A 22,808-nucleotide genomic window follows, 5' to 3' on the forward strand; every position below is an offset into this window, starting at 1 on the left:
GCACGCGCCGCCCGTGGCCTTAAAGGGACCACACACACAGCCCCGTTCCTCCTGAGCTCATGAAGCTGCTTGTTCTGGTGGCAGTCACAGGCTGGAGGGAGAGCTACGCACGACCTGCGAATGAAAACCGAAAGGTGTGTGCAAAATTGTGCATTCCTGTTCGTTGGCATGTTGGCTTTCCTTTACTACAGCTGTTTAAACTGCTGTCAACATCTGACCTTACTTTTTGAGTTCTTATATCCACAAATATTGATTGTGCAGTTCCGTGTTAATAGGGCATCAGGAGGTTGAGATGTGGTGGAAGGAGCTGGGAACTCAGGCAGGATGCTACATTGTAGTCTTCGACTTCCTTTGGGCAAATCTCATTTCTCCGTTAACCTGAATTTCAGTCTACTCCTGTAGGAAATGGAATAATGACGGTTTCCTTACAAATTTAATGTGAGGATTTAATATAACAAACCGAGTGTCTGGGAAAAGACTTTATGAACTAATGTCGTCTTCAAATGTTTATTTTTATTTATATATTTTTGTTTGTTTGAGACAGGGTCCCCCTATAGCCCCAGCTGGCCTGGAACTCACTCTGTAGACCAGGCTGGCCTTGAACTCACAGAGATCCGCCTGCCTCTGCCTCCCGAGTGCTAGGATTAATATTTTTATTTATTTCTTAAAATATTTTATTTATTATTTTTATGTGTATGAGTATTAGGCCTGCTTGTATGTAAACGCACCCATGTCCTGCAGTGCCCACAGAGGTCAGAAGAGAGCGTCGGATCCCCTGGAACTGGAGTTACAGATGGTTGTTAGCTGCCATGTGGGTGGTGGGAACCAAACCAGGGTCCTCTGCAAGAGCTGCTAGTGCTCTTTACTGCTAAGCCATTTCTTCAGCCCTAATTCATATTTTTAAAATATTTTATTATTTTTATTTTATGTCTATGAGTGTTTTACCTGTATGTATATAAGTGCACCACGTGTGTGCAGTGCCCACAGAGGCCAGAAGAGCCCCCAGAACTGGAGTTATGGATGGTTGTTAGCAGTCATGCGAGTGCTGGGAATTGAATCCAGGTCCTCTAGAAGAACAGCAAGTGTTCTTAACTGTTGAGCCATTTCTCCAGCTCCCAAATGTTTGTTTGTTTGTTTATTTATTTATTTAATTTTGGTTTTTTGAGACAGGGTCTCCCTGTAGCTCCAACTAGCCTAGAACTCACTATTTAGACCAGGCTAGCCTCGAATTCACAGAGATCTGGCTGCCTCTGCCTCCCGAGTGAGTGCTGGGACTAAAGGCATGTGCCACCACACCCGGCAATTATTGTTCCTTATGTTTTGTTTTTATCTATCAAATTGGCAGAGATGAAAAAGTTCAACCTTTAGTTGGTTAAAATTTGCAGAAGAGCTGAGTGTGGTTGGTCACACCAGTAATCCAAACACTCTGGTGGATTAGGAAGCCTTGGCAGGGGCTGCAGGAGACTCTGCCCCAAAATATAATAAAAAATGATTGGGGAGGGGCAGCTGGCAAGATGGCTCAGCGGTTAAGAGCGTTGACTGCTCTTTCAGAGGACTGGGGTTCAAGTCCCAATACCCACATGATGGCTAACAGCTGTCTATAACTCCAGTTCTAGGGGAACTAGCACTCTTTTCTGACCTCCATGGGCCTTACACGACATGGGTACACCTACCTACATGCAGGCAATACACTCATACACGTAAAAATTTAAAATAAAAATGAAAAGTAAAATAAAAAAATGATTTGGAGAAATGAATGCTCAAATTCTCTGTTGAGCTGGAGTGCAAACTTTTAGGACAACTTAACAATTACTATAATGTAAACTCTACAGATTCTCTGGCCCAGTAATGTTACTATGAGACATTTATTTTACAGTTTTATGCACATATACAAAGAAAAATGTACAAGAATACTTACTGAGAAAATAGGGAAAAATATCTTGAAATCACATGGCTATCAATAGGAAACTTTTACATAAATTATGAACTATTTACTCAGTAGAACACTATGCAGCTGTACAAAACGGATGTGGTTAAGGTGCTGGAGAGATGGCTCAGTGGTTAAGAGCATTCACTGCTCTTGAGGAGGACTGGGGTTTGAGTCTTAGAACCCACATGGTGGCTAACAGCTGTCCTTGACTCCGGTTCCAACACCTTCTTTTGGCCTCCACAGGCACCAGGCACATGCATGGTACACTTACATACGTGAAGGCAAAACACTCATACATATAAAATAAAAAAAAATGCAATTTTTAAGAAAAAAGAAAGGATGCAGTTAATTGGGTTGGGGAGATGGCTCAGTGGGTAAAAGTGGTTGTTGTGTAAGCATGAGCATCAGAGTTTGGATCCCCATCACCTGTATTGGGTATGAAAATGTACTGCTGTAACCCCAGTGCTGGGGGTGGGTGGCCCAGACACCTGAGCTCACTGGCCAGCCAGTCTAGGCTAAATAATCAGCTCCAAGTTCAGTGAGAGAACCTGTCTCAAAAAGTAAGATGGAGGGGCTGGAGAGATGGCTCAGCAGTTAAGAACAACCAGTGTTCAAATCCCAGCACCCACATGGCAGCTAACAACTGTCTATAATGCCATTCCAGGGGATCCAACAGCCTCTTCTGTCCTCCGTGGGCATTGCACAACACGGGTGCACTTATCTACATGCAGGCAATACATGCATACACATAAAATAAACATAATAAATAAAATAAATAAAATATTTTTTTAAAAAGTAAGATGGAGAACAATGAAGGAAGACATGAACATTGATCTCTGGCCTCCACAGGCACACACACCTGCACATTTGCACACACACATATATGTTACCCACACATATGCACCCTCAAAAGAATGTGATTATATTTGCTGGGGTAGAAAAATAAACAAATGCTATATTATTCATTGAAAAGAGGCAAATTTTAGGAAAAAGTTATATGGGATGATTTTATTATATGTGGTTGTGGTTGTGTGTGTGCGTGCACACGCCTGAAGATGGTTAGAGCATTTATGGAATTATAAGGGACTTAATAGAAGTGGGCTTGGCAGGGAGAAATTTTTATATTTTACCATTGATATGAATGGAGCATGGAGAATGTCAAGTCAGGCAAAAGCAAGAGCTCAGAGGCAACAAAGCATGTTGTATGTATGGGACTGGACTTATGGATTTGATTTTAAGAAAAGATTTATATTGGAAAGTAATGGAACACAAGATTGACAAAGTTGTGAATTATTCTTAAGATTGACAAAGAAAGTTAAGAAAAATTCATGGAGGGTCTTAAATACCAGGCTAAGGATTTTTTCCTTTATTGAGTAGGTGATAGGGAACCATTGAAAATTTCTGAACAAGAGAATGATAAAAATCAGGACTGTAGAAAAATTAGTTAGCTTTATTGTCTAAAATGAGTGAGGGCTGGAAGCCCAGTTTGGAGTTTGATATGCAGCACTGAAAAGGATAAGGACAGATTCAAGAAAGAGTAAAGGATTTAGTAACCAATTAGATTAGGTACAAAAGTAAGGGTGGATCCCATTTAGAAAGCTGAGTCAAAGGAACTGTCTAGATTAGAGCCCAGAGTCTGGGAGGGTAGTTACTGCCCATATAGCAGTAAAAAGTCAGAAGAGGTCTGTCTCAAGGGGAAGGTGGAGAGTTTAGTCTTAGACTTGTTTACTTTCAGGTACCAATGAGACGTTCAAATAGAATCAGCTCAGCAGGTCTGGAAAATACCAAATGGAAACTGGGAGAATAGATTTGCTCTTAAGTGGTATTGATTTGGGAATCACTTCTATAAAATGATTGAGGCTACAGAGAGGGAAAAGACAGGAGGGAGTAAAAAGGTAGGCGAGAACAGATCCACATGCAGGACAAGGAGAGGAACCAATCTTAGCAAACAGTAACCTTTGAGAATTAGGTAAGGAATACATAGAAATAATCTTCAGGCATTGGTCACTGGCATACTTACTTCATTTAAATGTTATCATACATAATCTGAAGATGACGTTTAAAGAGAGGTTGATGGCTGCCTCAAATTTGTTCCGTGTAGGATGTGTTCAGTCTGGGTCTTGGAGAGTTTTGGAACGAGATGGCAAAATCTCTTTTTGTGTGCACTGTTGCAGTGTAGTCTTACTAGGAGATGGGCATTAGATATCTGAATCCATTCATTTCTTCATTCAACAAATTATTTTTTTAATTTTTTTTTATGTGTACGAGTGTATTGCCTGCATGTATGTGAGTGCACCCATGTTGTGCAATGCCGCGGAGGTCAGAAGAGGGCTTCGGATTCCCCTGGAACTGTAGTTAAGGACAGTTCGTAGCCACCATATGGATGCTGGGAATTAAACCCGGGTCCTCTGCAAGAGCAGTCAGTGCTCTTAACTGCTGAGCTATCTCTCCAGCCCCATTCAACAAATATTTATTGAATACCTAGGATGTGGCGAACTGTTCTAGGCATTTTGAATAATCAGTGAACAAAATAGACCGAAAATATTTCCCTTCACTCAAGGAACTTACATTATATTGAAGAGACATAGACAACCAACACATAGCTGAGTTTTATAGTATGTTATTAGACTATGGGCAGGAGGAAAAAAGACTGGGTGAAAAGGACAGGGAAGTGGATTGGAAAGACTTGAGTGTGTGTGTGTGTGTGTGTGTGTACATGCCCACATATGTGGGATCCAGGGGTAGATACTGAATGTCTTCTTCAATCCCTCTACACTTTATTTATTATTATTATTTTATGCAGGGTCTCTCACTGAAGCTGGAGCCTGCTAATTTGGCTAGACTAACTGGCCAGCAAGCCTCAGGGATGTTCCTGTCTCTCCATCTACATATAACACTGGGATTATAACTACACACTACCATACCCAGCTTTTTTACATGGGTGATTGAACTCATATCCTCATGTTTACTAAGCCATTTCCCCAGGTCCCTAAATACTATAATTTTTTTTTTTTTTTTTTTTTTTTTTTTGGAAAAAATTCCTGTAAAAAATACCCCGGCGGCCGACTCATGATGTAGACCAGGCTGGCCTTGAACTCACAGATCCACCTTCCTCTCTACCTCCTAAATGCTGGGATTAAAAGCATGCACCACCATACCTGGGAAGACTGTAATTTTAAAAAATATTTTATAGCCAGGCACGGTGGCGCACGCCTTTAATCCCAGTACTCGGGAGGCAGAGGCAGGCGGATCTCTGTGAATTCAAGGCCAGCCTGGTCTACATAGTGAGTTCCAGGACAGCTGGGGCTACTGGGAGACACTGTCTCAAAAAAGACCAAAGGCATGCGCCACTGCACCTGGCTTATTATTTTTATTTTATGTGTATAAGTGTATTGCCTGCATGCAGGTAGGTGTATCCATGTCAAGAACTTGTGGAAGTCAGAAGAGGGCATTGGATCCCGTGGACCTGGAGTTATGGATGATTGTTAGCTACCATGTGGGTGCTGGGAATCGAACCCAGGTCCTCTGCAAGAACATCCAGTGCTCTTAACTGCTGAGTCATCTCTTCGGTCCCAAGACTGTAATTTTTTTTTTTTTCTTTTGTCTTTTTGAGACAGGGTCTCCCAGTAGCCCCAGCTGGCCTGGAACTCACTATGTCGACCAGGCTGGCCTTGAACTCACAGAGATCTGCCAGCCTCTGCCTCCCAAGTGCTGGGATTAAAGCACTGGGTGCCAAGACTATAGTTTTTTAAAGGCTGCTCAGTGTAGGTTTTGCTAAGATTATATTTAAGCAGGTTGAAAATATGAAGGAGTTAGTCATGAATATATCTAGGCAAGGAAGTGGCAGGCAGAGGTGATAGCTATACAAAGGCCCTATGTTTGGAGTCTGCCTGACAGGTTTGAGAAAACAGGGAGGCCAGTATAGCTGAAGCAAATTAGTCGGTAATAGGAGGGAGATGAGTTGTGATAAATAACGGAGGAAAGGGAGTGTCAGAACTTGTAGGCTTGTAGTAACCTAATATAGTATCTTGTCCATAGTAAGTGTTCAATATGTTTTTGGTCAGTCACTTTTTGCAATCGAGAATTATCATTAGATAGCATTTATCTATGTATTTATTAGAGTTATATGTGTCTTCATTCCAGGGGCCTCTCAATGCTTGTGCATAAGGAGCAGCATAGCACAGTGTGAAGCAGAGATCAAAGTGAACACTGTGTTCTTGTAACCAGAAGCAGGAAACTCATGTCAGATATCATGGCTGCTGAGTGACTGCACTAGGCATCTCTACAAAGCCTCTTAGGATTGGAGCAGGTGCTCATTCCCTTGTGATCACAAGCTGCATTCTGGTTGAAGCATCCTCACCTAGGGACATAGATCCTTATTTCCAGCCTAAGAGGAACAGCTTCATGATTAGGTTTTTTTCCCCTTCCGTCCAAGTGCTCTTGCATTGTTTTCTGGAGATAATGGTAACATTAATACAGATCTCAAGTGGTTACAGGATTTGTGTTTTAACTGCTCTCCAAGATCACAAAGCCTATCCTAGCTTATACCTGGTTGCATTTAATAGGTGCTGGTTAAATGAAGGAATAAACAACCTTTTAAAAACATTCTTCCTTGCTGGTTTGCCTTCTGGGTCATTCTTCTGCTCCACATAAGAAATACCTTTATTTCCTATGGTGGCACACGCCTTTAGTCCCAGCAGAGGCAGGCGGATCTCTGTGAGTTTCAGGCCAGCTGGGGCTACAGGGAGACCCTGTCTCAAAAAAAAAAAATTTCTTTATCTTGTAGCCTGTAGCCCCAACCTCCAAAATGCAGGCTGTTGGGGAACTTTGACCACAGAAACAACAACCCCATCAAAGAGGAAAGAGGCAGAGGGAAAGATAGGGGGCTCATTAGCAGGCCGTCACAGGCTCTTAAGACACAGTGGGAAAAAACCACAGGGAAGGGCAGGCTATGTGAGTTCTTGGCTCTTAGGTCTTACAAAACAAGCTGATTGTGTAACTTGTGTGGCTTGGGGGCTAACTTAACTATGGGTTTAAACTGAGGACCTTAGTTAGGTTGTCTAAATCTGTTTTGATACTATGCCAAGGAGTTCAAAGTTGGGAGCTGGAGTCTTGACTGAAAATAAATGTATTTTCTCAATTCTGCTGGGAAGGGTGGTGCACGCCTTTAGTCCCAGCACTCGGGAGGCAGAGGTTGGCAGATCTCTGTGAATTTGAGGCCAGCCTGGTCTCCATAGCAAATTCAGGCCAGCTGGGGCTACAGGGAGACCCTGTCTCAAAAAAAAAAAATTTCTTTATCTTGTAGCCTGTAGCCCCAACCTCCAAAATGCAGGCTGTTGGGGAACTTTGACCACAGAAACAACAACCCCATCAAAGAGGAAAGAGGCAGAGGGAAAGATAGGGGGCTCATTAGCAGGCCGTCACAGGCTCTTAAGACACAGTGGGAAAAAACCACAGGGAAGGGCAGGCTATGTGAGTTCTTGGCTCTTAGGTCTTACAAAACAAGCTGATTGTGTAACTTGTGTGGCTTGGGGGCTAACTTAACTATGGGTTTAAACTGAGGACCTTAGTTAGGTTGTCTAAATCTGTTTTGATACTATGCCAAGGAGTTCAAAGTTGGGAGCTGGAGTCTTGACTGAAAATAAATGTATTTTCCTATTTGGAGCAGAAGAATGACCCAGAAGGCAAATAAACCCGCAAGTGATGGATTTTATTTTAGTGTATGAGTGTATTGCCTGCACGTGTGTAAGTGCACCCGTGTCATGCAATGCCTGAGGAGGTCAGAAGAGGGTGTCGGATTTCCTGGAACTGGAGTTAGGACAGTTGTTATCTACTATGTGGGTGCTGGGAATCGAACCTGGGTCCTCTGCAAGAGCAGCCAGTGCTCTTAACCACTGAGCCATCTCTCCAGCCCAAATGATGGAATGTTTGAAAACAAAGACTGCCTGAAACATACATCCCAAGTCGATTACTTGAGTCATCTTTCCATACAAAGAAAAAGCCATAGACTTTACACAAAAAAGACTCAATTGCTTTTCCCTCTTTTGTTGGTGGAGTTGAGGATGTGGCCCAGGCCTTTTCACATACTAGGCAGTTCCATCACTAAACTGCATCCCCAGCTCCTCAACCACATTTCCTTTATAATTATGTCCATAAAGAGATATCTGAGAAAGCTTACTAGAACCCTTTGAAAGTCTTATAACCCTATGCACCCTTACTGATTGTAAACACTTCTAAGTTGCTAAACATCACTGCCTTTCAATTTTCTTTAGGCTTAACTTTGGGTAAAGTGCCAAGTCAAGTCATAAAGACCTTCTTATGGGAGCCAGTGAAATGGCTCAGCAGGTGGGGTCACTTGCTGCCAATACTGATGGCCTGAGTTCAATTCCCAGGTCCTACAAGCATGCAATGGCATGGTCACTGGCATGTGCTCCTGTACACACTCACACACAGTAAATGTAAAAAAGATTCTAAGATCTTTCTGTAGGCCACAGATCTTTTCATCTTAAGTTTCACCATTTTTTCATGATACTGAAAGACAGTATGACCTTATTATGAATGTAATTTGCAAAGAATATGACCAGTTAGGGTTTCTTTTGTTGATTTTTAGTCCACTAGCCCAGGCTGGCCTAGATGTCACAATGTTCCTGCCTCAGCCTCCTGTGTGCTGGGATTATAGGCCTGCCACCACATCCAGCTTGTCACAGTTGTGTGCATATGTGTATGCACATAGAGACCAGAGAACATTGGGTTATCCCTCAGGAGCCTGTTACTTTGAAATAGGGCCTCTCACTGTCCTGGAACTCATCAACTATGCTAGACTGGCCAGCTTGTGAGCCCCAGGGATCACCTGTCTCCACCTCCCCAGTGCTGGGATTACAAGTGTACACCACCATTCCTCGTTTGGCTTTTTTTAAAATGTGGGTTCTGGGGATCAAACTCAGGTCCTTGTGCTTAGAAAGCACTTTACTATCTTCCTAGTCTGTTTACTAGAATTTGATCTTCTGCCTGTGTATGGGTTTCAGGCTTTATATTCAGAGAACCAGACAAGGAATTCTCAGCCCTACTTTCATCCTCAAGATTCTTCCTTTCATTTAATATTTGTGTGTGTGTTTGTGTATGTGCATGCCACGCCTATGAAGTCGGGAGAACTTGCAGGAATGGGTTCTCTCTTTTCACCATGTGGGTCCCAGGGATCCAACCTAGGTCATTAGGCTTAGAGGCATCTGCACCAGCTTGCCAGCCAATGTATCTTCCTTTCTTGTTATGGATTTTTACTTTGTTTTTTAAGAATTTTGGGGGTGGGGATTTAGCTCAGTGGTAGAGCGCTTGCCCAGCAAGTGCAAGGCCCTGGGTTCGGTCCTCAGCTCTGAGGGGGGGCAGCGGTGTTGGGGGAAAGGCGGTTTGGTTGTCTCTTAAGTATTCCATTGGTTTTTGTTTCCTGTTGCGAACACTGGGAAATTATACAGCGTAGTTTATATTGAGGTCTCTTTCCGCTTAAACACAAGTCTTTCTTGAATTTCTCTTTCTTCTTCATCTTGTTCTTTTAGGGTGGGGGTGGTAGTGTTGCCAAGCTCTGTGAGACTATGTATTTATTGTGTGAGTATGGGCAGTGCCTGGGCCATAGCAGAAAATGAATAATAAATGGGGATTATTATTCTAGCAATAGTTTGTTTTAGAAAATCAACAAATTCTACATGTAGCATTAGGACTAACATGCTCCCCACTTTTCACTGAAGAACAACTTATCCAGAGAACCTGAGACAGGGTCTTCAACTTCTTATTCTTCTAGCCTTGAGATACAGAGGGTAAGTTGTGAGAAAGTAGCTTTTTAAAAATGTAGTTTATGGGGGCTGGAGAGATGGTTCAGGGATTAAAAGCACTGGATGCTATTGCAGAGGACCCAGGTTTGGTTCCAAACACCCACAGGGCAGCTAACAACTGTCCTTTACTCCAGTTCCAGGGGATCCAATGCCCTCTTCTCACCTCTGTGGGCATTGTACAACATGGGTACACTCCCATACATGCACATAAAAGAACTAAATAAAAAATTTAAAAATGTAATTGGTGTGTGTGTGTGCATGCACACAAAGTGCTGCAGAGAGAACCTAGCTCCCATCCCAGGGCTTTTCTCACTATGTCAGCTGGTTTTGCTGGGGACCATCATTGCAAGGCAAAGTTGAGTTCTATGACACTGGAGTCCTCAATGAATAAGAACAAAAACAGAAGCACCGTGGTACACATGCCATAACACTAATGATCATGACAGTCTACTTTCTCTGTTGAGTCTGGCCAGGATCTCAGGCAGCTTCTGGCAATCCAGTCAATGAGTTTGATGCTCAAGATGAAAGCTCTCTGCCATGTTTCCTCTAGAGGAAATCAGGGTAACCTAAGTCAATGAACTCTCTCATTTTGACCTGGCTTGTCAAGATGAGCTGAAACGCCAACACAAACCCTACATCCTTTATTTCTCTTCATGGTTCATATATCCCCAAAGAAGTTGGAGGTAATATCCCCAAGTAGGTTTTCCACAGCATGAGTCTGTCAGACAGAGCAGGCGCAGGATCAGTCATGACTCCAAGCCAGCCAAGATAATTAAGAAAAGCTAAATTTATATTAAATTATCATAAAGTCCTAAAATGCTGAACATCGTGGTTAAATAATTCCAGAAAGTCCAATATCTCCAGTGAGTAACGTTAAAACCATTACACATGAGCGTGGGAAAAAATCACTTCTATTAGTTTAGGACAGAGAGATTTTGCTTTTTTTTTTTTTACAGAGTAAATCAGTGCTCAAATAGATATTTCCCAAATTATGTTCTTTCTGCATTCTGAAGAGCCCAAGTGCAATAACCTTGCCCCTTTCCAGTCCAGAAAATGCCACTCTTCTGTGTTTTTCCTCCTCCCCAACTATGAATTTAAAAACCTAAACACTGCCTCATTCATTGTGAAATGCCCCATTTCCTTTTGGAAGTGGCACTATACCTTTTCCACTCAGTGCATTGGAAAAAACCCTTCGTTGGCCTAGCCTGGCTGTGTATGTAGTCCCAGATCTATGCTTAACTAGTGAGAACAAGACTAAGGATTTAACATCTGTCTCCTACTCATATGAGTGACCACAGAAGTTTGGATTTTGTCCTTTTTCACCATACATTTGGCTACTAATCTCTGAATACCAATAACCATGAGATATTTCAAATCAGGTAACTTCCCCCTAAAAACCCTTCCTTTCATTTATAGCCCGTCATTCTCTCCCATTGCCCATAATTCTTGGAGAGAAGCATCTAGGCTTCTGAGCACAAGGACTAATGGTGACACAAAGGTTAGGTTAAGAGAAGGAAACCAAGATTTCCTTCTCTCAAAGGTGAAGAGCTAGGGAGAAACTTTAGGGCAGCAAAGTCTCAATGCCCCTGAGGAAAGCCCTTAGTATAAATGAGCATGAAGCAGGTGGTAGCATCTCAGTGTGGAGAAGCTGAGAAGAGGTGGCATACAAGCTTCATCACCCCAGAACCACAGGCTGTCCATGAACTCCAGTCCCTGAGCACTTAAGAATGAGCTCAAGAGGTTCCACCTCATGATACTTCTCTTGAGCCCCCGAGTGTCTGATGTTTCTCTATTCTTCTGACCATTTATGAAAACTTCTAGCCATTCTCTGAAAGACCATTACAGGATTATTTCTTTTAGAATCCCAGAGAGAGTACAGAATACTGAAGTTCAGGTAGGATACTATGCTTGGTCTAGGTCAGATTTTTAAACATCTTAGAGGCTTAGTTTCCAAGGCCTGGTGTTCACTCAAGCTTACAACATAGTTAAAGACAAGAGGAGTACTGGCCAGCTGGGGCACCAGGAGGGAATTCCTAATAGTGAGTTGCCATGATGGGGCTTCCAGTCATCCAAGGTAGAAATGACCCCCAGACATTCTAGCAGGAGGAAAAACAGCTTAAGCCACACCTGCATTTTACCTGCATTGCAGCTGACCAAGCAATGACTCCAGGTGTGAGGAATGTCCACTGCCAGCAATGGACAAGACACCAAGACTCAAGTACCCCCAAAAGGTTTTTCATATTACCAACACATGAGGCTGGAGGTTTTCTAGATACCCAGACCAGCTGGGCTGACTGTTCCTTCTTCTCTCAACCTCTACCCATTACCCTTCCCCCTGCCCCAGCCCCTGGCAGGCAAGTTCTCAGAGGAGCCATCATATTAGCTGTGATGGGGGAAAGCGAAGTCTTGTATCATTGGCTGCTTTAGTGCTCTGGGGCAGGCACTGAGGGTACCAGGGGAAAGGGAGCTGGAGTTCTAGGCTGACAAGGAATTATGCTAGGCCCAGCTTCAAGGGGCTCAGGACAGAATGTAAGAAGTGAGGTTTATGGTAAAATCCAGGTCAATTCTTGAGATGTGCCCTCATTTCTTAAGCCAGGTAGTTACAGACTCAGGAGGGTAACAGATCCTATAGGAGGATTTGGGAGTTTTGGGGTAGGAGGAAGAAGATGAGCACATAGGAAGGGGCCCTGCTGTTAAGTGAGCACAAGGACCAGAAGTCCACAGAGGAAAAGGAACAGGCAGGTAGGGAAGAGGACATGGGCATTTAGACCTGGCTCTCTGAGGAGAGCTTGCGTTCATGTTTCCAGCCTGTGTCAGGCAGAGAGCCCCGTCTTTCTGGAGTGGCTGCAGTGTGGACACTGCTACACTCTGACTGCTCTTCCTGAAGCAGCTGCTCTGTCTCCGTGTCATCTAGGGAGCCAGAGCTGGCCTGGATGGACACTGTGTCTGTCTTCATGCATACATGATCCCGTAGAAGGCCCCCCCGGGAGCTGCGCAGTTGCTTGAGGTCATCCCATTCAGCATCATCCCCGGAGAGGAGGCAGATTCCCTCTACAATCTTGATCTTCTCCTTGGTGTAGCTGTGGTCCTGTCCACCCTGGGGTAGAGAATGGGGATACATAGTCAGTTGGTACTCAGTGAAGGATCTCATGGTGAACTAAAACTGGAAGTATATGTGGCTATGGGGCACAAAAACTCCACAGACCAGGGGAACAATGTGGTCATAGGAAATATGAGGCCCCACCTAAGAAGGGCAGCTATGATGATAATTATCACAGAGGATCAGGGAGAACCATGGCTTCTGGTCCTACATCAACCATTCACTGGCTATGTCACCTTGGGCAAATTACTTAACATGTCTAAAAACCTCAGTTTTCACATCTGCCGTGAGGGAGAATAACAGTATCCATACTTCACAAGCTATTGCTGTGAGGGCTATATGAGGCAATTCATGGAATGTAATTGTTAGACTATCAGACACAAGATGCACTAAAACACATTAGCTATTGCATTGTTACCATAGTTTATTAATGGGACATCATGCTGATATAAATAATCCCAAGCAATTCAGTGCTCATTCAGGATTCTGAACTACTTCATGTGCTAGCTTGTTATATCATTCCTGTGGCTTATTAATGGGACATCATGCCGATATAAGTACTCAAAAACAATTGACAAGCAATTCAATGTGCATATATTCTAGATTTTCAACTATTTGGGAAGTTATTCTGGCCCTGCTCCCATGAGCCTTGAGACCATTGCCAAACAACCTGCATCACTCAAAGGATGACTTCTGCTCAGGTTTCTTCTCTTATGGACTCTTCAAAGGCAGCCTCAGTTCTGATTTCTAGGTGATTCCAATCAACATCCTACCACCACCAGGAACAAAAGGGCTATAGTTTGGGTTCTGTTTCTAGGATAGTTTCCCTACCCACAGTCTGTAACCACTGCTTTCTGCTAGTAAGAGTTCAATTCTGCAGATGGATTAAGCCCCTACATTAAGCAGATACTATGCTAGATGCCTGATGATGGCCTCTGCTCTCTGTGAGCGACAGTTCCTTCAGTCATGCAAGAGAGGCAGAGATAGATTGCAAGTACACATACAGACTCCATTCAACTAGTACACCTTCCAGGCTGAAATTAATATAAGATATCATGCAAGCTGACTCAGAGTCCTCATCACAGAAAGGCACTAGGTAAGTCAGGTGGGGTACATGGCAGTAGCAATTCTGGGAATATCATTTCCTATACACACACAGATCAACAGTTACCTGAAATTAAGAGGAAATCAGAAGAGAAAGGGTGAAAGGCTATCAGAGGGGTGAAAGAGCTGCTGAGGAAGAAACAGACAACAGAAGAAAGAGGTCACATAGTTTTCTTTCCTTTTTTGTTTTCTTTTGGTGGTAAGGATGGAACCTAGGCCCTTGTACATGCTAAGTACTTGCTGTACTGCTGAACTATATCTTCAGATCTATTTTGCAGCTCTAACTCATAGTCTACATCATGATTCTTTTCTGGGGCACCCAACATTCTAGGAACTCAAGAATCCCCAAGAGTCTTTCTCAAAAATATTGAGGAGAGCTTTCCCATTCCCAGAATTGTTAGCAGTCTATTGAACTATAGTGGCAGCTCTTCAAATATAGGAATCAACAGATCCAAAAAGTCCAAGATTACTGTGTACTGTGTGTTCACTATGCATGAGAGTCCTATAGATTTGACTGTGCTAAGTAGATTGCTTATGGACTTCCTAAGGAGTAACTTCTGATGAAGGTTACAGGATTTCAGAAGAAAACACAGGTTATATCAGACTAGGGAAATCTGAAATCTCAGAACACAGATCTCTGTGGAGAGGTCTATTTTCCATACCTAAACATTCAGCAAATTTTTCACTGAATTAACAAAGCATTGAAAAATAAAAAGGTAGCTGGGCGTGGTGGCGCACACCTTTAATCCCAGCACTTGGGAGGCAGAGGCAGGCGGATCTTGTGAGTTCAAGGCCCGCCCGGTCTCCATAGTGAGTTCCAGGACAGCTGGGGCTACAGGGAGACCCTGTCTCAAAAAGACCAAAACAATAAAAAATAAAAAAATAAAAAGGTGTAAACCTTCAGGTTTCTAGAAAAATCCCTCTCTTTTTCATAGTCATTGCTTTCAGACCTTTATCTTCCAACCTTGCCCTTGCTAGGGTCCCTCAACAATTCTAGATCTCTGCAGAAACCCAGATTATACTCAGTCTTTCTGTTCACTATAATTTCCAAAATAGCAGAGGGGACCACATATAGTTCTTATTCATTCAGGCAATTTGATCATAATTTCTCCCAACCTACCCACCCCCATAAAAACCTGAATACAAATTTCCCTTTTTACCTCTTTCTTATAGCACAGTTGATTATACATGGCTGGTTTGGGAACTGCTTCAAGCTTCACTTCCTGAGTTGAAGTTCGGTAGGAGGGGTTGCTGTAGGTCAGGTTTCCCATTCCAGGATCCGTGAGTTTGGATTTTCTGTGTCTTGAGGGGGAAAGAAATCAATCAGAAATTAGTTCAAATTTTCATGGGGAAGTTGTAACCTATGTGTGGGAAGTCGCCTCTGTCCAGGACCCAGTGATCCCAGCCTCCTGGTTTTCATACCCTTCTGAATCCCACCCCTTGAGTATGGGCTGGGGCTGGTGATTCACTTCTAGTGAACCCATTATGCTAAATATTAGATTCGTTTAACTTCCATCTTGGGTGGTACATCTTCATTCCTTCCCTCCCTCTTTCTTTGAGGGAGCCATTGTCATGCCATAAGTTTTCAAAGGCCCATAATGCAAGCAACAAATGAGGGAAGCCTCCAACCAACAGCCAGTGAAAAATTGAATCCTGCTAACAATTACATGGGTGTGCTTGGAAGGGAATCCTTCTCCAGTCAAGTCTTGAGATGGGGTCACAGCTCTGGCTGATACCTGGACTGCAACTTGTAAGCAACCTTGAGGCAGAGGCACCTGGCTAAGCTTTCTGATTCATACAAACTGTGAGACCATGAATGGTTAGCAGGCCAACTCACTATTTTTTCAGGTTATTTGTTATGCAGAGAAGGATCTTTGTTCTAAGTCTACCTCTGTGGTTTATTAGCTGGGATATTGGCAGACAATCTAAACTATCTGAGGCCCAGCTCCTCATCTGTAAAGTGAGGAATAATCTTTCTGTTTCCAAGTTAGGACACTGATACATAGCCATTGAAAAGCAAGTGGTGGTGGTATTATTATTATCATCAGTAGCTGTAAAATCCAGACATTTTTGCTGTATGCTACATTTAAAGCACTGGGAGGAAGATTTAAAGAAAAAAGCACATAAAAAGAGCCTAAATTGCCAGGCATGGTGGCGCATGCCTTTAATCCCAGCACTCGGGAAGCAGAGGCAGGTGGATCTCTGTGAGTTCAAGGCCAGCCTGGTCTACATAGTGAGTTCCAGATCCTGTCTCAAAAAAAAAAAAGAAAAGAACCTAAATTAGCCAGGCATGGTGGGGCATGCCTTTATTCCTAGCACCAAGGAAGCAGAAGCAGGATGATCTCTATGAGATCGAGGCCAACCTGGTCTTCAGTGAGTTCTGGGCTAGCTGGGGCTCCAGGGAGACCCTGTCTCAAAAATACCTAAATAAATTATATATATATATATATATGAGAGAGAGAGAGAGAGAGAGAGAGACTATGCAGTGTGAAGGAAAGATTATCTCCAATTTCAATGGTTTACAGTAGAATATGAAAAAGCAAAAATGCCCATCAGTCATTCTACGAAGAGAATTGCAGAAGCTGTGACAGAGGAAGAAGAGTAAGATTCAGGTTTCCACCCTGTCCTGCGTCAACTAGGGATGCAACTAGGCTATGTGGAGGTAGACTCGGCAAACTGTGGAGCTACAGGAGACCCCAGGTAGGCTAACAAAAACCAAAGAACATGTGGCCCCTGCAGCAAGGCTACAGTTACCTGTACAGCATCAAAGCTGCGATCACCACCAGAATCAGCAGAATACTGAGGAGTCCACCGATGGCGTAGCTGATGTGAAGTCCTTCACCTAGGAGAACAGAGTGCTGGTTTGTATACTGTCTGAGGATGGTGAAGGGTTTCCTTCTCAAAGGTGGGTAAACAGGCCATCTCCAATACCAGTCTGATTACTTACTGTGTAACATAGGCAAGATGCTTAACTTCTAAGCTTACATTTTTTCATTCGTTAAATGTAAATATCGTTAAATGTAAATAAGAAATTGCTCAGAAGACCAGTAGAGATTATTAAGTGAGAGTATATATGTATGTATATGTATTTAGTAGTGTCCCCCTTATTCAAGGTTTTGTTTTCTGTCATTCTAGTTATACATGATCAACGACAGCCTGCAAATATTACTATATTACAATGAGAAATTAAGATTAAGAGAGAAATGATAGTCACATAACTTTATTATAGTAAATTTTTATAATTGTTCTATTTTATTATTAATGACTGTTGCTAATCTCTTATTAGGCCTAATTTATGAAGCAAATTTTACCATACATATTGTATATATAGGAAAAGTAATAGGATTCAGTACTAACTGAGGTTTCAGATATTCACTGGTGGATTTGGGATGGACCTTCCATGGATAATGGGGTTATGGTGCTCATATGCACATATATGGGATACAAATATCTTATCAAATGCAGGTACACCATAAATGGTGACTCTTAATTATTATTTCTGTGGATTTAGTCCATGAAAAGAGTTTGTCAACCCCATGAAAGTCCTTACAAAGTTTAGAAAAGAAATCATTGGAATCTTAAGAGTCTGTATAAAGTCATGATGGTGGTGTACCCTTAAGATAGTCTCAGCCCTTGGGAGGCAAAGGCAGGAGGAGTGAGAGTTTGAGGCCAGCATGGCCTACATAGTAAGACCCTGTTTCAAAAGCAAATAAATAAGCATTCCATTTCCTTGTGTCTGCTTTTCCCAAACAGTCTAGTACTCAGGGCTTACCTGGAGCAGCTGGTATAGCTTCATTGGAATGTGCACAGAGGCCCAGCTCAGCATCCCTTTCAGAGCATCTACATGGCATAGAAAACCAAACATGAAGGCTTCTTGCATTTCAAGAAATTCTCGCCCTCCTCCAGGAAAGGAGGAAAGGCCTATGAATTGGGCTTTCAGGCATTAAAGAATGTATCAGGGAGCCAGAGAGAGGGCTCAGCAGGTAAAGGTGCCTGCTGCCAAGCCTGATGACCTGCATTTCATCACACTCACACTCACACACATACACACACACACACACACAATAAAAAATAAAAGGAATCATTTGCAATAATCTCCAAGCTCCAATTCTAAATATCACCTTGTGTCCCACATAGCATGGACTGGTGGTTAATGATATGATCTAGCTCCATCTACCAGGATTAGGCACAATGCTCTTTTGCTTGTGGGACACGGCAATTTGAATCGGGCCCCTCAATTCTGTACTGACCCTACTTACCTTCCTTCTATCCCTTCCAGAGATGTGTGGGTTCTGATGGTGGAAGAACGCAAGGTGGTGGGCAGTGTGTTGGGTAGCACTGGGCTCCTTTCACTCATGCTGGTGGCTCTAGGAGCTGGGGGCACTAGGCCAGGTACTAGAGAGAAAAGAGGGTTGGAGTGGGCTGCTAGGATGCAAAACCTCCAAGAGTAGCAACTGGAAGTCGACCAACAATCTTTTAGATGCCCTAAAGCCAGAACCCTCATTTATTGCTATAAATAAAAAGGTTTTGGATTCAGTGTTAGTGATTCTAGATAAATTTGTTGGCCCACAAAGATCAGGAATAGAAACAAAGGCATTGATGATCCCCAGTAGAGAATCAGGAGTTTGGAATTCTGTTCTAGCAAATGCCAAAGGTCAGACAAAGAAGACCTGAGCATGTCAAAGCCCAAATACACTGCTCCTTTCACTATATGACCTCCCAAAGAGTGATGCCACCCAAAAAGACAGAGTTGAGGCTGCCATCCTCTGCCCTTCCAAGAGCTCTGTTGTTCTATCCAACTCACCAAGGGAGCAGGGCTGGCTATCAGGTTCATCAGGACAGGCACACACAAAATCTAAGGCTCTGGCAAAGCAGAGATGGGTGCAGCCACCATTGTTCACACCGCAGGCGTTGGTCCCTGGAGGCAAAGCAGATTTGTCTGGCTGGGCAAAATAGGGTCTCCCAGTCTCACACTTGTCAGAAGGGCTACCCCACTCGCAGGGACAGTGGGGCCGAAAGAGAATAACCACAAAGGATGAAAAGGTCTAAGAGGCCAGGTGTGGTGGCTCATGCCTTTCATCCCAGCACTAGGGAGGCAGAGGCAGGCAGATGTCTTGGAGTTTGAGACCAGCCTGTTCTACAAAGGGAGTTCCAGGCCAGCCAGGGCTACACTGTGAGACCCTGTTTCAAAGAAAATTAAAAAAAAAAAAAAAAAAAAAAAGCACTAAAAACATGAACCAAAAGGCTCTCCTGTGGCTTTAATTATCTTGGCCACTAACAGTTCCTTGGGGTAACCTAGCCAGTCCCAATGTTGGTGAGGAAATAGGCTCAGTACCCAATGGCCCACCTGTCTGTCGCTGGGGAGAAACCACGATGATATCCATGAGTCCTTCCACATTGGCCAACACTGTCTCCTTGTTGCGGCCTGAGTACTTGTCAACACGCTGGATGGACTTGGTCTGCCAGTCTGTCCAGTAGATCCACCTGTCTTGCTACTCAGTAAGGAACCCAAAAGAAGAGTATTCAGCAGTCAGACCTGAGTGTCATTCCTGTGCCTCAGTATGTCCTATGCCATCTGCTGAAATGCCCTCTCTGTCTCTGATTCCCCAGGTCAACTTCTATGCATCCCGAGATATGTCAACATTTCAGGAATTACCCCAGATCAAGAGTGCATCATTCTCTCCTCCATGTTGTTCTGTACTGTGCAGCGACTTCCACCTACAGTTCTGACACTCAATGGTAATTTGTTTATAGTCCTGTTTGCTCTACCCAATTCAGTTTGTTGTTTGTTTTCTTTTTGTTTATTGAGGCAGGGTCTCATGTAGCCTAGGCTATGTAGCTAAGGATGGCCTTCAACTCCTGATCCTTCTCCCTTTACCTCCCAAGTGTTGGGATTATAGCATGCCAAGCTTTGTTTTGGGGTTTTTTCTATTTCTTGGTGTGGGGGGTGTGTGTCTTTTTTGAGATAGGGTCTAGCTATGTAGCCCAGATTAGCCTGGAACTTACTATGTGTTTAGGCAGGCCCGAAACACTCTCCTCCTGCATCCTCCTCCCAAATGCTAGGGTTACAAGCATATGCCTCCAGGTCTAGTCCAAGTCATTTCTTTCTTTTTTTTTTTTTTTTGGTCTTTTTTGAAGCAGAGTCTCCCTGTAAGCCCCAGCTGTCCTGGAACTCACTATGTAGACCAGGCTGGCCTTGAACTCACACAGATCCACCTGCCTCTGCCTCCCAAGTGCTGAGACTATAGGCGTGCACCACCATGCCCAGCTTCAATTCATTTCTTTATAGACTAGAATGTGCTTCATTCATCTGAGTCTATAGCCTGTACACTCAGACCTCAGCCAAAAGAGTGAACAGCTTACTACCCAGCAAGTAGGAATAAATTTGGAGGTTCTTTGCAGTCCTTTGTTAATTTGGTTCCTTTGCCCAGAGCCCTGGCTCAACTCTGCTTATTTCTGAGGGCAGCCTTCCAATACAATGATGGTGAGATTCTGAGCCAGGGGTGAGAGGGGAAATGTTCTTGGGGGTATACTATCAGAAACTCTGACTTGCCAATTGATAAAACATATTCTGTATTAGTCTATCATTAAGTAAATCCAAACAAAATCTTTTGGCTGTTAAAATGAAATATACATCTTTTTGGCTGATAAAATGAACTGAATAATACAGGGCTAGGGATGTAGCTCTGTGATAGAGTGCTACATCTAGCATGCATGAGACCCTGGTTCGATCCCCAGTATCAAAAAGAAACAAACAGTGCAGAGTAGATAATGTTTATTAAATAGGAACAATGATTTTTATTTTTATTTATTTATTTATTTTTGGTCTTTTTGAAGCAGGGTCTCCCTGTAGCTCCAGCTGTCCTGAAACTCACTATGTAGACCAGGCTGGCCTTGAACTCACAGAGATCTGCCTGCCTCTGCTTCCCAAGTGCTGGCACTACAGGTGTGTGCGACCACACCCGGCTAGTTTTACTTTTTATTCTTTTGGAGACAGTATCTCACTGTGTAAGCCCTGGCTGACCTGGAATTTGCTACGTTGACCAAACTGACCTTGAACTCAGAGATCTGCCTGCTGGATTTAAGGCGACAACAATTTTTAGATGACTAAGAATCTCTGCTTTAGCCCTAGGCTTGATAAATCTTCTTTGTCCTCTCCTAAATTCTCTTTCTTTAAATTTTTTAAAAATATTTTTTATTTATTATTTTTATTTTATGTGTATGAGTATATTGCCTGCATGTATGTGAGTGCACCCATGTTGTGGAAGGCCACGGAGGTCAGAAGAGGGCTTCAGATTCCTCTGGAACTGGAGTTAAGGACGGTTTGTAGCCGCCATGTGGGTGCTGGGAATCGAACCCGGGTCCTCTGCAAGAGCAGTCAGTGCTCTTAACCACTGGGCCATCTCTCCAGCCTCTCTTTCTTTACATTTTTATTTATTATTTTTATTTTATGTGTATAAATGTTTTGCCTGTACTTATGTAAGTGCACCCATGTCACGCAAAGCCTGCAGAGGCGAGAAAAGGGCATCAGATGCCCTGGAACCGGAGTTATGGATGGTTGTTAGCTGCATGTGTATGTGCTGGTTATCAAACCTGGATCCTCTGGAAGAGCAGCCAGTGCTCTTAATTGTGGAGCCATCTCTCCAGCCCCTCCATTTTTTTTGAGACAGGGTCTCATGTAGCCCTGGCTGGCATTAAACTAGCAATGTAGCTGAGGATGACCTTAAACTCCTGATCTTCCTGCCTCTACCTCTTGAGAGCTGGAATTATAGGTATGTGTCACCACATAGCTCCCTTTTCTTTTTCATAGCTCCCTTTCATTATCTCAGTGTTAAATTTTTCAAAAATAACAGCTAAGAATAATTGAAATGGTTACAGAAAACATACACATGATAGATAACCTTGACTGGCAACTTAGTGGGCCTTAGGATCATCATGTGTACTTGCTAGTTTTTGTCAATTTAACACAAACCTAGAGATAACTGGATAGAAGGAATCTTAATTGAGGTATTTCCTCCATCAGATTGACCTTTTGATATGTCTGTGAGGCATTTTTTGTGATTGCTAATTATTGTAGGCAGGTTCAGCCCACTGTAGGCAGTACCACCTCTAGGCAGATGGGCCTGGGGAGCAAGCCAACAAATAAGCAGTGTTCCTCTGTGGTCTCTGCTTCAGTTCCTGCCTTCAGGCTCCTGCCTTGAGTTCCTGCCTTGGCTTCCCTCAACCACAGACTATAACTTGTAAACTGAAACAAATTTTTCCTTCCCAAGTTGGTTCCAGTCAGTTTTACCATAACAGAGAAGCAGAACACCAGGGCAAAAAAAACCTCTGAGCATGTCTGAATGGGAGTTTCTAGATTAGGTTAATTGATATTGGAAAATCTACCATAAATAAGTGGCCCTATTCCATGGGCTGAAGTCCTGAATGAATAAAAAGGAGAAAAGGAGCATGGCCTTCATCTCTGTTTCCTGATTACAGATACAATGTAACCAGACACCTCCTGCTCCTGTCACCATGACTTCCCTGCCAAGGAACTGGACCCTGAAACTGTGAGCCAAAATAAATCCCTCCTTTAGTTGCTTTTATGAGGTATTTTGTCACAACAGTGAATAAGTGACTAACATTATGCATTTAGTGCTTAGTATGTGCCAGGTACTTGGCCAATTCTTTTAAAAAATATTTATTATTTTTATGTGTATGTGTGTATTGCCTGCATATAAGTAAGTACACCTGTGTCATGCACTGCCCGCAGAGGACAGAAGAGGCTGTCGGAGCCCCTGGAACTGGAGTCAGTTACAGACAATTGTTAGCTGCCATGTGGGTTCTGGGATTCGAACCCAGGTCTTCTGCA

At 43.1% G+C, this 22,808-nt stretch overlaps 1 protein-coding gene and 1 long non-coding RNA gene across 2 annotated transcripts in view; one reads left to right on the forward strand and one right to left on the reverse strand.

The window, feature by feature from the left end:
• The first annotated feature begins 14 nt into the window (after positions 1 to 14).
• On the forward strand, positions 15 to 22,543 carry LOC103742499. Its single transcript, XR_607628.2, has 3 exons — positions 15 to 134; positions 19,568 to 19,696; positions 22,436 to 22,543. It is a non-coding gene; the product is annotated as an uncharacterized LOC103742499 (long non-coding RNA).
• The window catches only part of Lrp4 (LDL receptor related protein 4), a 77,143-nt gene continuing 64,857 nt past the window's right edge, over positions 10,523 to 22,808 (reverse strand). Inside the window, exons 32-38 of the mRNA XM_008843557.3 lie at positions 19,305 to 19,449; positions 18,762 to 18,875; positions 18,217 to 18,352; positions 17,730 to 17,797; positions 16,712 to 16,799; positions 15,118 to 15,259; positions 10,523 to 12,850 (exon numbers count right to left, since the gene is read on the reverse strand). Coding sequence (XP_008841779.1) covers positions 12,518 to 12,850; positions 15,118 to 15,259; positions 16,712 to 16,799; positions 17,730 to 17,797; positions 18,217 to 18,352; positions 18,762 to 18,875; positions 19,305 to 19,449 — 1,026 coding nt within the window. The 3' untranslated portion in view covers positions 10,523 to 12,517. The remainder of the gene's footprint in view (positions 12,851 to 15,117; positions 15,260 to 16,711; positions 16,800 to 17,729; positions 17,798 to 18,216; positions 18,353 to 18,761; positions 18,876 to 19,304; positions 19,450 to 22,808) is intronic.

This window comes from Nannospalax galili, unplaced genomic scaffold (assembly GCF_000622305.1).
Source record: "Nannospalax galili isolate Female #2095 unplaced genomic scaffold, S.galili_v1.0 scaffold1200, whole genome shotgun sequence".
NCBI lineage: Eukaryota > Metazoa > Chordata > Mammalia > Rodentia > Spalacidae > Nannospalax > Nannospalax galili.